The sequence below is a fragment of the Cyprinodon variegatus genome, unplaced genomic scaffold, assembly GCF_000732505.1.
Source record: "Cyprinodon variegatus isolate N-32 unplaced genomic scaffold, C_variegatus-1.0 Scaffold966, whole genome shotgun sequence".
NCBI classification, from domain to species: Eukaryota; Metazoa; Chordata; class Actinopteri; order Cyprinodontiformes; family Cyprinodontidae; genus Cyprinodon; species Cyprinodon variegatus.
Genome location: NW_015151419.1, coordinates 69,808 through 84,092, shown reverse-complemented (window position 1 = coordinate 84,092; position 14,285 = coordinate 69,808). Strand labels below are relative to the sequence as shown.

Here is a 14,285-nt window from a genome sequence, read left to right as displayed (position 1 = left end):
AAAAAAATTATTATTCCTTTATTTTTCATTAGGAACAAGTTCTTATTTACAATGACAAGTGAAGTAACCACTTATTAAAATGGAGGTAGGGCTCAAATAAATTCCATACATTAATAATACATATATAAAATACAATTTAAAACACAACAGAAAACCCAAACACAACTATGTAGAGAGGCAGCTGCAAGTATCTGTGAACAAGGATGATATAATTGTTTTGAAGTATGAAATTGACATTAGTCTATCTAGTTCAAGAATATTTTGCAGAGCATATTATTTTGCAGAGTGGAAAGAAATAAGATCAAAAGTAGTGCTGATTTTGGGAATAAGTAACTGTAGATGAAGTGACAGGTGTTGTACGTGACAGGCTTTGGCTGCAGCAGGTGACCTAAAGAAGGTAGTTACGGCCGAGAAGGGTCTTGTAAATAAAGATGAACTAGTTAATTTTGTGAAGGGAGGGCCAGTTGACAGATGAATACAGCACGCAGTGGTGTGTAATGAAAGGAGCATTTATGGCAAACCTGACGGTGGAATTGTACAGACTGTCAAGTTTAGATAGAATGGACTTGCAAGCAACCCTATATATAGTGTTTCCATAGAATAAAATTAGTAGAATGGTTAAAAAAAACAGCTTAAACTAATCACTTTATTGGTAATTCTCGCTTCCACTGAGAGAAAGGTTTTAGTATTATACCCATGTTATACCCATTTTGATAAATTTATGAATTTAGTTTTCATATTTGTTAAGTCTAATTTTAAATCATCTGATAAAAATGATTAAAATATTTTGAATTTATATAAAATTATTAAATGGTAAAATTCATTATAGTTATAAGTATGTTGAATTATTTTTTGATACATTATTATTTTGTATTGTTTATTTTCCATACATTTTTCTTTGTTGTATCTGGATATATTGGTCCTGTGATGGACCTGCATATATACTGCTCTGCTTTAACTTGTGAACTTGTGGAAAGCAGGTGCTGGTAAATTATTATTACTACTCTTTAAACGCATAAACACTTTTATCCATCCTGACGGATTAATCAGAATTGCATAATGCCACTTATATGTATGGAGTTACAGTTTTCACAAAATCTGCCAATATTAAAACCATAAATAATGCAATGACTGGAACATATATTAAACATTGATTTCTTCCCAATAAAGCACCTCCCATTTCTCAGACAGACTTCTTTATTTAAATTTGTACCAAGGTCGACAGCTGATTAACCCTAATACACTCACAATCAACCAAATTAAATATCCCCCAGGTCTGGTTAATGTTACTAATAATTAACTAATCATTTTAAATTAGGAGAAAATTAAAAACAATCTAAAGTGAATAGCTCTTAATAAAAACAAATGCTTTGTGGAATTGTTGAAACTTTCATCAAGTTAATTTAATTTTAGAGCAGCACAAACTGAAATGATGTAGAGATGATTATTTCCTTCATTTCTTCTGAAGGAAATAATCCTGAATCCATGAATAATTCCTTCATGGGGTCTGTGAAAGAACTACCTTATTCCAAGGATAAACAAATTCAAGCTTCGAGGTGCTGTCCAGTTCAACAACATTAGAGAAACACCACAGCATCTTGGACTATCAATGAAAGGATCAAGCTGTTAGGTTTAAGGCTGAACACTTTACCTACATGTTAAGGACAAGGGAAGACAGGAAAAAGCTCCTGTTGAGAAAGGAGGAAAAGAAGCAGGCTAATCTTAACTCAGATTTCATTTTTGGTAGTTGAAATAATTTTTTTCCTTCTTAGGAATGGCTGTCTCAAAATCAGCAGGAATTCCAAGAATTTAAGCTGTTTGTTTCTGCTAAAACTCGATCAGAGAGCTGAAGCTGATCTAGAACTCTGCTGCCTCACTAAAACTAAGAAAGTGGAGCACATTACCCTACCTATAAGGTCCTACAATTGGCTTTTTATAGCTCAGGTTATAGACTTTGAAATACTTTATTAGTACCTTATAACTAAATGGCTTAGCTCCAAAACACATTCCATTGTCAGTGAATCAACCACCCAGACCTCTTAGGACTTCTGCCATAAATCTACTTTGTATACCTAGAAGTAGAACCAACCATGGAAAAGCAGTGTTTAGATCTCACTAATCTGAAATAAACATAAAGAAAAGTGTCAAAATGCTAAAAATCTAAGTTGCTTGAAGTTAAGATTAAAAATGTTCTTGTTTAGTGCGGCCTTTGACAGTGCTATCTAAATATAACTAGCTAGGTTTTCAGAGCGATATTCCCTTTTTCTATCATTTTATCTTGTTTTCACTTATATTCTCTTTAATTATTTATGTTGCTTCTATGCCACTTCAATGTGCTTTTCTTTTTTTCTCATGTACAGCATTTTGAATTGTCTTGCTACTGAAAAGCGCTATCCCTTCCCGCTATAATCGCAACCCCCATCCCTTTACAGGGGAACAGAAGACCTCGCCTATTCAGCCAGGCCAACAATTCCCTTTAATGACAGAGACAGACGTTAAAGCGAAGACCTCCTCTGCTTTGACAGTCATAGCTTCCTTCACCCCTTTATCTATCTTAAACCTCAAGGGTAATATTTATGTTAGACATGAAAAACCCTGACACTGAGCAGTCAGTGGAGTTGGCCTTAGGTTCCTTTTTCCAAACACCTAAATAGCAACCTGACTTGTCTACTGAGACAAGTCAGCAAGGTCTAGTGATGATGGCCCAAAAAAACGTGCAGGGTTAGGAGTGCAGGACACCAAATGAGGAATCATTGCACCAGCAACTTAAAAACATGTGTACAGAAGATTGCAGCAAGGCATAATATCTGCAGGGCAGATTATATCTCAATGTGATGAATAACAGCACAACTGACATGTGACTATTGCATGTAAACATGATAATTGAGTTATTGTTAATGAATCAACTTGGCCATATGATGGAGTCGAACTGTGTCACATCAAGGGACTTTAGAGGTTAGCAATCAGTCATTGTAGTATGAAATATCCTATACCTGGCAACATTGCACAAGATGAAGAGTTTGTTAAATTAGTTATTTGACCATAAAGTTTATATCAGTTGGTCATTCTGGGTCATATTAAATAGATTTGTTTAATTATTCTGATTCTCCTAAACCATGATAAGATATTAAGCAGCATTTTGCTTTTTTATTAAATAACTCGCATTTAATCTAATCTAATCTAATCTAATCTAATCTAATCTAATCTAATCTAATCTAATCTAGATTTAGTTCAATGTAAGACTAACCTGAACGTTTAGATTTAGTTTGCACTCCAGTATACCACAAACTGCTGTGATTTACAATGTCAGTACAACACTTTAAGGCTTCCAGATGTTAATCTCAAATAGTAAAATCTACCCTCAGTTTTAGTACGGAAGCGAAAAGGTTTGAGTGTAAAAATAATATAAATGTCGTTTGGATAGAGGAAAAACTTGCTGCTGCGAATTAATGCTCATGATTGGTAAATACACCTGTCACTTCAGATTTCCTTGTGTGCCATTGGTTCGGGGTCCAGGTTATGGGCGGGGCATTTCATTACGCAGTCACCGGGGCGGGACTGTTGTGTCCAACAGGAAAACTACAGAAAGGCGAGTATCTCACCTAAAACCATCGAATTCTTCATAATTAACAGATCAGAAACGCTCTTCGCCCAGACTCGTTGTATATCGGGTCATTATCTGGTCTCAGATGCGTTTAAGTTTGCTTGTTTTCGCTTCAGGAAAAGGTCAACATCCCACGAACAACTATTCAAAGTTAACAGGCTAACACAGTTAGCTTCTTGTGATTGCCTGACACTTCCGTAAAGAGCATATTTCAGAAATATTAACAAAAGTTTTAGTCGGATTCAGGTTTGTTAAAACTTTTCACTTTAATGGAAGCTGTAAGTTCATCTTGTCCTTTTAAATAGAGACAATACAATAGAGAAGCATCGATTAAAAGAGTGATTGATTCGTTTTTGTTGCGCAAAACGGCTTAATTGGTCAATATTAAAAACTGGTTAATTATTTTTGCAAAAAATTATAACTACAGCTCGATTGTCAAACCTATTAGAGCTCATATATCCAGTAGGCCTAACAGAGAAACTGCCATTGACTTGAATTGGCTTTACATTCACAGAGTAATTTTCAGAATTATATACATTTCCACCAGCTTAACTTATTTTTTAAGGAAAACGTGTTTGTAAATTGTCTTAAGACTTTGTTTTCGTGCAGTTGAAATTCCTTTTTCACATATTAGTAGCAGCCATGATTGCTGCATTTTACTTCAAATATATATTTCTAATGTCACAGATCTGATGATTTTGTGTTCCCCCTTTAGCCATAGAAAACCTGTGGCTCTTTTAAGTGCTTTAAGTTTCTCCTGGTTTTCTAAAATTATGGATCTCTCAAATCCTCATTTTCTATGAATTTTTTCCCTCCTTAGTTAGAGATTTCCAAAGGCTTGCATGGTAACAATATCAGAAAATGAATTAAATTAGATCAAGATTGTGGCTGTAGGTCAATTCATTTAGTTTATTTATATGCTGCTAATTCATAACACATGTCATCTCAAGGCACCAGATCATACCGTCAAACTGATTCAATGTTTTCTATCTAAGGAAAACCAGTTGATTGCATGGTCTCATTAACTTGAAGGCTATCCCTCACACTAAGCATGCCTGCAGCGACAGTGGAGAGGAAAAACTCCCTGTCAAACGTCAGGAACTAGTTGCTCTGTAAAAACAGGAACAACTATTGTATAAAAAGCTTAACTTCTGGAGTAATCTATGTAGATCAGTCTACACTGAAAACCAAAGGTCAGAGGCGTAATTGAAGGAATATCTTTACAACTGGAAATAGAGGATGTTCTGCCTTTAAACAGCAATACATTCAGGTTAAATTCCATTTTTGTTAAGCCAATATAGTTAAACCATAAGTTTAGGCAAAAATATTTTTTTCAGATCCTCGATTATGTAAAATAGGTTCTTGTTTGTTTTTTACTCATCAGGTCAATTTAACTTGTTTTTTTTTTAACCCTGACCCTTGAGCCTGGTTTATGCTCAGAAACTAGGTCGTCTGCGTGTGTGTTGCAGTTAAAGCAGATATGCCCACACCCACAAACCTTGCTAGTTCGTGATTGCCCCTCTTGCGTTGTGGCGTGGAATAACAGAGCGCAGACCACGCTTCAAAATTGGACTTAAATCAAAAATATCTGCGACAAGCTAACTGCGACACACTGCTGCCGGAGTATACAGAGCCCTTTATGGTAGTTATGTTTCAGTCAAAGGAATGTGTCTTCTATGTACCTTTTTTAACTTTGGTGGGGATGATACTCTTGGTAATAATAACCATCTTTAAATCCCTGTCTTACAGATGGCTGCAATCAGAAAGAAACTGGTGATAGTAGGTGATGGAGCTTGTGGGAAGACATGTCTCCTCATAGTGTTCAGCAAAGATCAGTTCCCTGAAGTCTACGTTCCCACTGTGTTTGAGAACTATGTTGCAGATATTGAGGTCGATGGTAAACAGGTGAGCTCCTTTTTTCCAGATGTGGTCGAATTATTCTGTGTTATTTTTCAAAATACTTGATTAATCCCAAAGGGAAACTAGAAGTTGCTGTATCTTATATCCTTTTTTTCTAAGAGTTATTGTAGTGTTTGGCCTTACTTGGAGGCAAGTTCTATGTTGCACATCGAATAGAATAGACTTCAACTTCATTGTCATTACACTGTCACAAGTACAAAGCAACAAAATGGGCTCTCTGCATCTAACCCATCCCCTTGGGTAGCAGTGGGCAGTCTGTGGGAGTGGGGCTCGAACTCAGAACCTCTAGTACCCAGGTGCAATGCCCTAACCACCAGCATATCCTGTCCAGAGATATTTATACTTTACCACCTTCTCCTCCGGTGATGGAAATCATGTTTTTTTCCCCATTTTCTCATGTTTTCCGCACCATGTCACAAACTGTTCCCCCATCTCTCTTTGCCCAAATTCTCTTCTATATTTGATACACCCCACTGACTGCTGGCTCATCTGAGTATTTCTGCAGATGACAGGAATCTAAATTGTACTTGAAGTCTCAGGTCATGCCATAGATGTACTTTGCATTTGCATCCCATTCTGTAGCCTAAAAACAAAGCTGTGACTATCTCCTTACACTTCTCTTCATTATTGGTTATCTCTGAGCAAGGCGTTTATATGCCAAGCAGAAAAGAACAAGGGTTTGATCTGATTTGCTAAGAGGAGGTCTTGCATAGTGTCATTTGCATAAAACAAATCCAGCATTTGTTTCCTCTGGTAGAACGGCTGAAAATCTCTGAAAACATTTGAAGTGTAACAGAGAGTGGGGCAGGGTTAAAATCCCCACACATTGCCAAAACACATTAGGGTGTCATATTTGGGGCTTAACAAGAACTAAGGTGATGACATCACATGCAGTGTTGGCAACAGCAGATGGTGGAATATAAGCAGCTGTCAAAATATCCTATCCACCCTCCTGTTTTACTAAAAATTCACCCAGCCTCATATCTTCTAAATACGACGGAGTATCAGGGCCAGGATAGAGATTTCTTTTTCTTTTATTTCTAGAATAAAGTCGTAATACAATGAAAATAAAGTCATAGAATTTAAAGAGTAAAGTTGCAACGAGAATAAAGTGATAAAATTACTAGAATAAAGTTGTATTTTATGACAACTCTTTTATGAAATATTTTCTTTCCTAAAATGAGGAATGTCGAGCATCTTGTTATAGTTATAAGTTATACTTTGGCATCAGTTTGACAAATAAGGAAATATTTAGTCTTTTAGCACCAGCATCAAACTGGGCAGTATGTCAAAGTGGACTCAGGTTGCTGTTTGGTGGAGCTGGTCGGCTGTCATCTGCTGTTTGGTAGGGGTGTATATAATAATTGTTCTGTATCGATGCATCGATTCCAACAGCTGATGATCTGATGCATCGACACGTCTGCAAGAATATCGATTCATGTTTATATTTATTAATTTGCTCCTGGATGAAAATCTGACTCCTGCGCTGCGTGGCGCTAAACCTATTCTGCCCTCCTACCTCGCTTCCTTTAGCCACAACCCTCTTTCTGCTTGCACACACACTCGCGTAAACATAGAAGCATTATTACTTCTCAGGGAATGAGTTTTTCATAGGCCTAGGTGGAGGACCGCTTTGCTACTTTTGTTATTTGTTTTTGTTTCTCAGTTAAAAGACATAACTATATTACAGCTTTCATTGATTTATTTCAAATTTGAAACATTGTCTAGCCTGTAAGGTAAACAAAAAAACAATCGGATCTAATCGTATCGTAGTGTATTCATGAATAATCGAAAATAATCGAATCGTTGGGTCAGGAAATTCATACTGAATGGAATTGCCATGATGGGTGTGATTTACACCCCTACTGGTCGGAGCTCGAAGCTTTCTTTCTGAAACGGTTTGTGGTATGATGACTTCATTCTTGTTATTTTTCAACTTTATTTACTTGTAATTTTATGACAATTTCCCACATTTGACTTGGACAGATTATGAAAAGGTGAAAACCGACCGGCACGATCCAGAAAGCAAAGCCCCACCTAACGAGTGCAGCATCTCAAACCAGATCAGATCCAGGATGTTCATATGAATATATTAAAATTAAATGAGATCTTGGTCTAAAGAAAAGAAAAACACAGCAATAAACACAGTGGAATGGTTTCTATGCTGACTGAGGAAGAAAAGGGAAGTTTATCCAAGTTTTTATTTCTTTTTATTCATAAAAAGGGGAGAGATATGCTGCACTTACCTGGTCTGTCTGCCCCTCGTTATTTTTGTTTTTGTTTGGCTCAAAGAGGATCACAACTTTACTAAATCAGATTTTTCTCCTGAAGTTATTTTTTTTCAAGGAGATTGATAAACTGCGCTCTTTGTCCCTTGTTGTTTTTTGCGACAAAGGTCACTATTCTGGGTCTTGCTATGAAGAAGCGGCAAGAAAAACAACAACCATGGTGGACGATGATGCGGAGAGCAATATTTATGTTTACCAGACTTAAAAAGATTGTTTTTTTTGGTTGGGAAAGATCGGTAGATGCGCTCCGTCACTACCATCCACGTTTACTTCTGTAAACACAGAGCACGCTGACCTGTGACGTCATTGCGTCCTTTACTGCGGATGTGGGACATTTGCTTTGTTTGTCTGCTGTTCACACAGGAGATCAAATACCAGTCACATATATTTGGAAATGTGAACGGCAACGCAAAAAAAATCGGATTTCACAAAAAAATCGGAATTGAGCATCAAGGCCTGCAGTGTGAACGTAGCCAAAGTGTTCAAAAGACTCTTAAGTAGTTTAACTTTAATGTTGAGGACTACTCTTTTTTGTTTAGCATTAATTTTGTCCCATAGAGCACACTGTAGTTAGGGCAGTGATGACGTCATTGTCGTAACCAGTGTTGTTGATATCTGCTGGAGAAGTTCGGTAGCTGAAACGGAAACCAAACACCATTACCCAGATAAACCGTAACACACATGTACAATTGAATCAGGATCTGTAATACAGTTTGGAATACAGAACAGTTAAAGGGGTCCTGGCTTGTCTCTTCATTATTTCATCTGCCGAACCTTATCCTAACGTCGGGTCCTGAGTTTAATCCTGGCCTAAGTGGTGTTCTGGTCAACACTCTAGAACTCCAGAACACCGTTTAAGCACAGTTGGTGTTTATTGCTGCAGTGATAAACACCAACTGTGCCTTCCAATCCTTCAACCCTAGAGCAAAATCACCTACACAAAGTTTTCTATCAAAAAAAAAAAAAAAACAGACGTCTGCTGCGAGTCATTGAAGCAAAGGCAATCCCTCACACTTAGCATGCTTGTAGCGACAGTGGAGAGGAAAAACTCCCGGAAGAAACTTCTAGAACCAGGCTCAGTGTGAGCGGCCGACTTGGGTTCAAGGAGACAGAAGCAGAGGATGAAGCGATTAGAACAAATCCATGGCATATTGGATGGCTTATGTTTCCTCCTTTTATTGCCAGCTACACTGGTTGATGCTTCCATGGAAAGTTTGCTCACATTCACCTCTGTTTATCAGTATATATATATCCGTAGGCAGCAGTGACTTTGGATGGGTTGTCGGTTCAACCTCAGACTTTCAGTATCATTGTGTACTTGAGCAAGACACTTCACCCGCATTGCCTACTGATGGTGGTCAGCGGGCCTGGTGGCGATAGTGTACGACAGCCTTGCTTCTGTCAGTGAGCTCCTGGGCAGCTGTGGCTACAGTGTAGCTTGCCACCAATAGTGTGTGAATGACTGAATGTAGTGTAAAGCGCTTGGATCAAGTCCTCTGACTTGAAAAAGCGTTATATAAGTACAGGCCATTTTCCATATAATGGACTTTTCTCTTTACCGTTTGGCTTTGTTCGTACACCCTTAAACCCAACTATACTCAGCCATGTTGGTTCTTTTACGTGGAATGGAGCTGTGACTGGGGTCTGTATGCTACCAAAAAACACTTTTTTACTGCAGTGCAATGAAGGAGTCATGAGAGAACTATCAGAACTCTGTATGTGAGATTTACCTTTAAATCTGACTGAGAAAAGTCCTTATTCCCACCATCATTGAATACATTCTGTGCAGAAATGTAGTCATGCTTTATCCTCTACATGTTGTTATTCTGTTTAGATGAAGGTAAACAACACATTTCTCACACCAGACAAACAACTGGAGATCATCCCGAGGATATCATGATCTCTGCGTTCTCTGCTGTTACTGTTTTTGCATTGTTTACTTCTAATTCATCCTGCAGTTCCAGTGAACTCTACATCGCCCCCTAAGGTCGTTTGAATTTAGACTGACTTTCCTTGTTAGGATCTTTCAGTTTATTGAAAGGCACGCATAAAACATGTAAATTAAAGAAAGTATGTTGTAAGAGGGGCTAGATGAGAGATATTCTATCTGATTTAAAAATCTTTTGGCAGTTGAACCAGACACTTTTAACATCCCGTTAGGCTTTGTAAAAACAGTCCCTTATTTGATATTTTGTTTCAGGTGGAGCTGGCTCTGTGGGACACTGCGGGTCAGGAGGACTACGACCGCCTCAGACCTCTCTCATATCCGGACACCGATGTTATTCTCATGTGCTTCTCCATTGACAGCCCTGACAGCTTAGGTAAATCTACCTTCATTTGTTTTTAAAAAAGTATATATATTTTTTCTAACCCCTAATAAATCACATTGATCTTACTCCTCAAATAGAGAACATTCCTGAGAAATGGACTCCAGAGGTGAAGCACTTCTGTCCCAATGTGCCCATAATCCTGGTAGGAAATAAGAAAGACCTGCGAAATGATGATCACACCCGCAGAGAGTTAGCCAAGATGAAGCAGGTCAGTAAAACATGCAGATCATAACGGTTCTTTACAAGTTTTCCTAAGTTTAAGTTGTTCTAAATTCTAAAGGAATGATCCACTTCATTAAGATTTCTAACGATTTTTAAATCCATTTAAACCTGGAAACAAAAGGTATTCCATACAACGTGAAAATGATTGAAGTGTTTTCACACAAAAAGAGAAATACCGTAGGCAGCAAAATAATGTCACCAAACACACAATAGGATTTTCTCTTTCATTACAAGGACAATTTAGTTCTTCAGTTCAAAAAAGTTCTTTACAATAATCAGGTAACAAATAGAAGAAATCTGAAAGCAAAACATTTGTAAAACAAATACAATTATAATTGGCAAGTAAAAAAAAAAAAAGCAATTAGAGAAGAAAATAAAACATTTTGGACACAACCCGAAAGTAATGATTCCTCAGTTAACAGTTTAACTTCTAGAGTCAAAGGCTCATCTAAACAAACAGGGTTTTTAACCTTGACTACAAAGGACTCAGGCTTTCAACTCTTTTCCAGTCTTCTGGGAGTTTGTTGCAGATAAGTGGAGCATATGAACTAAATGCTGCTTCTCCATGTTTGGTTCTAAATCTGGGTGAACAGAATAGGCTGGAGCTAGAAGACCATTTTTACCATACGAACAGGTGAAGCGGCGCAAGTGAAGTTTAGTTTAGACAGTCGTCGGGCAACATGCAGTAATTTCTAAATGTTTTAAATCAGGTTGGGTCTGGATTAGCCAGCAGGTGGGTCTGGATCCAGACCGTGGTCCGCTAAGCCGTGAGCTCTGGTCTATTAGATGAAAAAGTGGTGGACTCGAAATTTCCCACAATACACCCTGAATAGAAGTGATCATCCATGGTCACTAGACGAGCTGGTATATTCCATATTGCTTTGGAAGTGCTCTCCTCACAAAACATCATGTGATCTGTTGTAGCAGCGATAAATTAGAAATGTAGCAGGCACCATACTTGACCAATTGGGAGCGAAAAGTAGTAATCATCTGACCGAACGACCAGTTAACTGAGTTCCTAATCAAGTTCACTATATAGTCCCGCTTTACATAGTGATTGTGGGATTTAGGGATTAGGGTGGACGTTCAGCCACAGCCTGTGTCTGCGCGGCGGTGCCTGCAAGTTAAAATGAAAATAAAGCTTAATGTGAAATCTTTTTACAGGGTTCAGTAATTACTGATGTTTCTTCGCACATATATTTGTTTTATTATTCAAATCTATGTTTTATTTTCCATTTTTTAAGAAAAGATTGAAAGGGATAAAGCAGCCTCATTATTTTTTTACTGTGGTACTATCTTGTATATCTCTCACTTGTTGGGTCTTACTCTAACGATGGTTAAGCTCTGCTTTGTACAAAGGGGAACCCAGATTCATCTTTTTATTGTTCATCATGTAGGAATAAGCATAACATACTGGGTGATTATTTTACTGAGTTCCTAATTGAATCTAATTTTGTTTTTCTTCATGTTTTGTCCAATCAGGAACCGGTGAAGTCAGAGGAGGGAAGGGACATGGCTAACCGGATCAATGCTTTCGGTTACCTGGAATGCTCAGCCAAGACAAAAGATGGTGTGAGGGAGGTTTTTGAGATGGCCACCAGAGCGGCGCTGCAGGCCAAGAGAAGAGGCAGGAAGAGCGGCTGCACTCTGCTATAGGGCAGCCATTGGAGTTCATGGTGGGAACGGAAAGGCCAGGCATTCCTTCTGGGTCCGCTTTTTCATCACAGCAGGCTAAATTTCAATTCTGTGTAACTGCAATGAGTAAAACATATTTCAATGACAGCCAAAGGGAAAATTAACCAAGAAAAAGGGAGAATTAGACATTTAAGGTTATATATTTAGATATAAGCTAATATCTTAAACATAAGGATTCATTAAAAATTAATGAATCTTATTACGAATTAAAGCATCAAAAAAGAAGGTCAACATTACACCCACACCTGATCTAATGGCTTCATTTCATATTATTCCTACTGCAGGTTTTTTTTATCTGGACCGCAGCTCGTCTAGTATGAAGCTGTATTTGATGGTCTGAATTCAGGCTTTAAGTTTGAGTCTGTTAAATAGGTGGAAATTATTCTGGCTACGCAGTTACAAAATATATGTTTCTACTCTAGTAGACTGCAGAGTATGAGATGATTTATGTTATAGATGTTTAATAAATGTCCTGATCCAACAGGATCTCTGAAGAAAACAAAAACCTTTGCCAGGAAAAGTAGAAAATCTGGATTACTATTGATCAAATCCATGTTAGAGATTACAGAAAGGGTGGCTGCTTAGGGAATTTTAAAGAATCTGGATTAAAGCCCTTTGATCAGTTCAGCGTTTTTCACCCAAAATCTTATTTAGTTTAGTGCAAATTTCAGGTTCATTTTTTCTACCAGAATTTGATTCTTACTAGAATTTTCCACAAAAGCAGCCAATATGTGGCACAGTCTAAGATTAGGGAAAAAACAACCATGTGAAATCATTCCAGTGAGTCACACATACCCTTTGATTGTTACTGAGATATTTATGTGTGTATATTTCCATAAAAAGGGGAAATAATGAATACAGCAAAACTAGTGAAGCACATACTCTGAACTGTGTAGTGACAGCTTTTCAATATTTCTCCGCTTTTTCTGCATTTAAACACATCTGTAGTAAAGCAGATGTCATCTAACTCATATTAACGTGTTTATTTTGCTTGAAAAGTAAAATTAATTGAATATTAAAGGAGAAGATTCCTAAGGTTTTTAATTGTGGGAAGGAGTGCCAGATGTTGGTAAAACGGAGGTCTCCATGTTCCATGTTGAGCTGATGTTTCAGTGCTTTCGGTAAAATGTGTCTCTACAGTCTTCCTGCAGAAACTGTTCTCAGCTTTTTCCTTACAGTCGGGTTCATGTTGGGCTTTTCATTTTCTTTGCTGGAAGAAAACCCTAAAAAACTAGTAAACAGAAAATAAGTCAACATGTCTGCGGAGTCATATGTCCTGCTGTTAAGCGATCCATTATACTGAGGCACTGAGACACATCTATGTACTGTAGTTCTCTGTTTATTTGAAATCATCGCTGATTTGAACGTAACGCCTTTCCTGTCTGCAAGCTAACTCACCTTCTTGTGTGTTTTCTGTTACCTTATGTGATATTCTACTGGCTTGGCTTGTATTTTATCAAACTTTAGGTCAGTGTCGTGTTCATTCTGGAAACATTTGATGGTGAATTCTGAAATGCACACAGCTCCTCAAGGATTTGTAAGACAATTATTCCTTTATACACAAACCTTTCTTGAAACGTCTGCAATTTTTAATGTATTTTAAAGGTAATAAAGTCTACAGAGAAATATACTGTTGTTCATTGTCTTATGCTATTTTAATAATGTAATATCAAGTGGAGTGTAGCACAGAGCTGTCTTCTAAAAAAATGGCGTAAAGGCAAGGACCAGCTTCCTGTCTGAGTCAACCTGTGTTCTCTACCATGAGTAGGATCTGCTTCCTTCAGGCAGGAGACGTCGACTGGTTCTATGTCAGTTTAATTGTTTAAAAGAGCGATTCATGAAAAAATGCTGAACAGATGTGGGGGGGTTGTCTGATATGAACCTTTCCTCCTCTGCTGCGATTAACGTTTAAACAAAAGAATGATTAGGGAGGTTTACTTTTGTTTGTAACATTTAAAAATCTTACATTGTCACAATTCCTATCTGCATTTTACCAAGCAAAAAAATAACTTAAAGTAAAATGTTCCTGAAAAGGTGATATTTGCAACTTATTTCAGTAGGTAAGAAAAATACTCATATGAATAAGGCTTTAGCAGTTAAATAAGATTTTTTTTTATCTCCATTTTCTTATTTAGATGCAATATACTTATTTTAGGGGGCACAATTTTGATTTATAAGGCAAGTTTCCATTTTTGATCACTTGCATAGCCCTTACAAATGGAGTCC

General features: G+C 37.4%; 1 protein-coding gene across 1 annotated transcript; it reads left to right on the top strand.

Annotated features, from left to right (window-relative positions):
• Window positions 1-3,533: 3,533 nt before the first annotated feature.
• LOC107100393 (rho-related GTP-binding protein RhoA-C) lies at window positions 3,534-13,687 on the top strand. Its single transcript, XM_015398854.1, has 5 exons — window positions 3,534-3,589; window positions 5,354-5,509; window positions 10,013-10,133; window positions 10,220-10,350; window positions 11,847-13,687. Exons 2-5 carry the CDS (start codon window positions 5,354-5,356, stop codon window positions 12,018-12,020), a joined length of 582 nt encoding a protein of 193 aa, XP_015254340.1. The 5' UTR covers window positions 3,534-3,589; the 3' UTR covers window positions 12,021-13,687.
• Window positions 13,688-14,285: the final 598 nt, after the last annotated feature.